The sequence below is a fragment of the Penaeus vannamei genome, chromosome 10, assembly GCF_042767895.1.
Source record: "Penaeus vannamei isolate JL-2024 chromosome 10, ASM4276789v1, whole genome shotgun sequence".
In the NCBI taxonomy this organism is placed as follows: Eukaryota; Metazoa; Arthropoda; class Malacostraca; order Decapoda; family Penaeidae; genus Penaeus; species Penaeus vannamei.
This window is the reverse complement of record NC_091558.1, coordinates 39,185,527-39,188,026: the sequence shown is the minus strand read 5'-3', so window position 1 is coordinate 39,188,026 and position 2,500 is coordinate 39,185,527. Positions and strand designations below refer to the sequence as shown.

Genomic DNA, 2,500 nt, shown 5'->3' with positions numbered 1-2,500 from the left:
AGTATGTATAGATTGTGTGCCTCGATGGTTACTCTGAATCACTTACATCATCTTTGTCTCCAGCCTTAGAAGCCCCAGTGCTAGTGGCATCTGACGTATATAGATCCTCGTTGATTGAGGATTGTACATCTTCCAAGTGGTGTGGTAGTGTAGTTGAGGGTCTACCTGGAGGTGTAGAGCCTAGGTTAGATGTATCACTTAGACCTTGGATGTACAGACTCGGCCTATAGTGAGGGCATTCGCTGCACAGTTATGGTCTGGTTTGACAGACTAGCTAGGGCTCCAATTGGAGATGTGGGGCCCAAAACTAATTGGCCATTTACACTTAATCGAGTTAATGATGACTTTGGTTGTACAGATTGGGCCTCTAATGAGGGCTTGGACTGGGCAGTTATGGTCTGGTTTGGAAGACTAGCTGGAGCTTCACTGGGAGATGTGGGGCCTGCATCTAATTTGCCATTTGCAAATATTCAAGTTAATGGGGACTCTGGCTGTACATATTGGGCTTGTAGTGAGGGCCTGGGCTGCACAGTTGAAGTCTGATTTGTGATAGATGCAGGAAGGGGAGAGCGGCTCTGAGATGGTTTGAAGGCTTCCAGCTTCCCTCCCTTCAGAGCTGCAACAATCTGGGTCATTGCCGTCATGGCGACCTGGACTGCCTTCACCTCTAGTCCTCCCCAAGCCTGTTACTACTGCAGTAACTACAGCACTTAACAGGAGTCATATCCTTCTCGTCAAAGAGATTATCATTTGTTGGCGAGGACTTTACAGTGGTCTTTGAGCCTATTCTCTTTTGATTCTTTTTTCGACCACTAGCTAGCCTGGGAAACTTCTCTGGATTGAAAGTATCCGGCGTGGGCTGGGGAAGTGTCTCGGCAATGGTCAGCCTCAAGGATTTCTACGAACAGCTGGGCAAGGACTGCTAAATGAGGCGAGCCCATTGCAAGTTCTTGAATCTGTTCATATTCACGTTCTCGGAATTCAAACGGTTCATACTTCACCCACAGACGGATGAGTGTGACTTAGTCGTCTATCAGCAGTAGTAGTTCCCCTTTGTCCATTACTGCCAGCGTTCGTTTTATAGCTTCGCTGACACTGTCGGTCGTTACATTCGTAAAGAGTGACCACGTCAAAGCTGACAAGATTTTTGCACCGCACGCATACGTTTTGCAGTTTTGCCATCATATCAGCTGTGTTTGATAGATGGCAACCGCTGATGGAGTTTAGGGCACCAGAGAAAGGCGCTACAAAACTCTTTGCTAGTCGGTGTAGGGCACACCCGGCCCCTTTGGTAATGGTTCTCACGGGATTTCCTTCTTTATAGGTTTTGATGGTTTACACGGCGTTTGCTTGAGCAGGTGTAGCATGTACTTTCCCTTCTCAGAGCATCTCAGGACCTTTCTTGCTGTTCTGTTGAACTCTAGGGATCTTGTCTCTGCACTTCCTCTCTTAGCTTGTTTGTAAGTAGAAACATTTAAGAGCAGTACTTCCATCTTTGGAACAATGGAACACAAGGTATCCTCCACGTATGGTCTCTGCATGGCAGGAGAGACCATACGACCGACATGCCGTAATACCAGATACCGAATGTGTAAGGCGCTCTCCTGCTGTTGAATAAATGAATTCTTTGTTTTTCTGGGCGGGAGTTGGAGACGGCAGCCCCCCATGGCGATATCGCATGAAGCACTGCTATCTGTGCAATAATTTCCATAGATTTGGATATTAGAGAGAGAGAGAGGAAACAATCTCTACCAAAATCGTCGTGATCCATTAAGTGGAACTGTTGTATAGCATTACCTTCACACACATGTATAGATAAATATAACATCCATCCATACACACACACACACACACATATATATGTATATACACTTTTTTTTTTTGTCTCTGTGTCTGGTTTCTATCATTTGGAAAAACATCAGATCACGGGAATTGGGTGCGGAAATTACAAGATTTTGGGCACAGCAAAGTTGCGAATTCCAGCTACCATGGATTTAACTGTATAATAAAGAAAATAATGATTGATCCGTACCTTTCAGGAAACTGGAGCGAAATCATCTTCGTCGATGGCCAGCTGAACGAAGATGGAGAATTCCTCTTTAATGACAACTCTAAAGTGCCGATGGGTAAGGACTCCATTATGTGCTATCTTGCAGATATGTATTTGTGTGCGTGTTCGTATGTACGTATATGTGTGCATACGTGTACAGTATATATTATTACTGTTGTTGGCAATGTTAGTATCACTGTTTTACCATTAGTTCTGATTATCATCAGCATTATCATTATTATTGCTGTCATGGTCATCATGGTTACTACGCCTTGCAATAACCTGGCACACCTGAGCCCTCAGCGCTGACCCTTGTCTCTCGCCCTCAGGTTCTCCGTACTGGCAGGTCGGACACCCTACCGGGGAGGCCGACCACCTGCACTACTCTACTTTTACCTACTTAGTGAACGACGTGCCATGTGATGTTACTCCTCCTCCTCCTCCTACAAC

General features: G+C 45.5%; 1 protein-coding gene across 1 annotated transcript in view; it reads left to right on the top strand.

Moving 5' to 3' along the window:
• The window catches only part of LOC113818449 (uncharacterized), a 7,894-nt gene that overhangs the window by 5,095 nt on the left and 299 nt on the right, over positions 1-2,500 (top strand). The window contains exons 7-8 of the mRNA XM_070126663.1: positions 2,040-2,126; positions 2,380-2,500. The exon at positions 2,380-2,500 is cut by the window's right edge and continues 299 nt beyond it. Coding sequence (XP_069982764.1) covers positions 2,040-2,126; positions 2,380-2,500 — 208 coding nt within the window. The remainder of the gene's footprint in view (positions 1-2,039; positions 2,127-2,379) is intronic.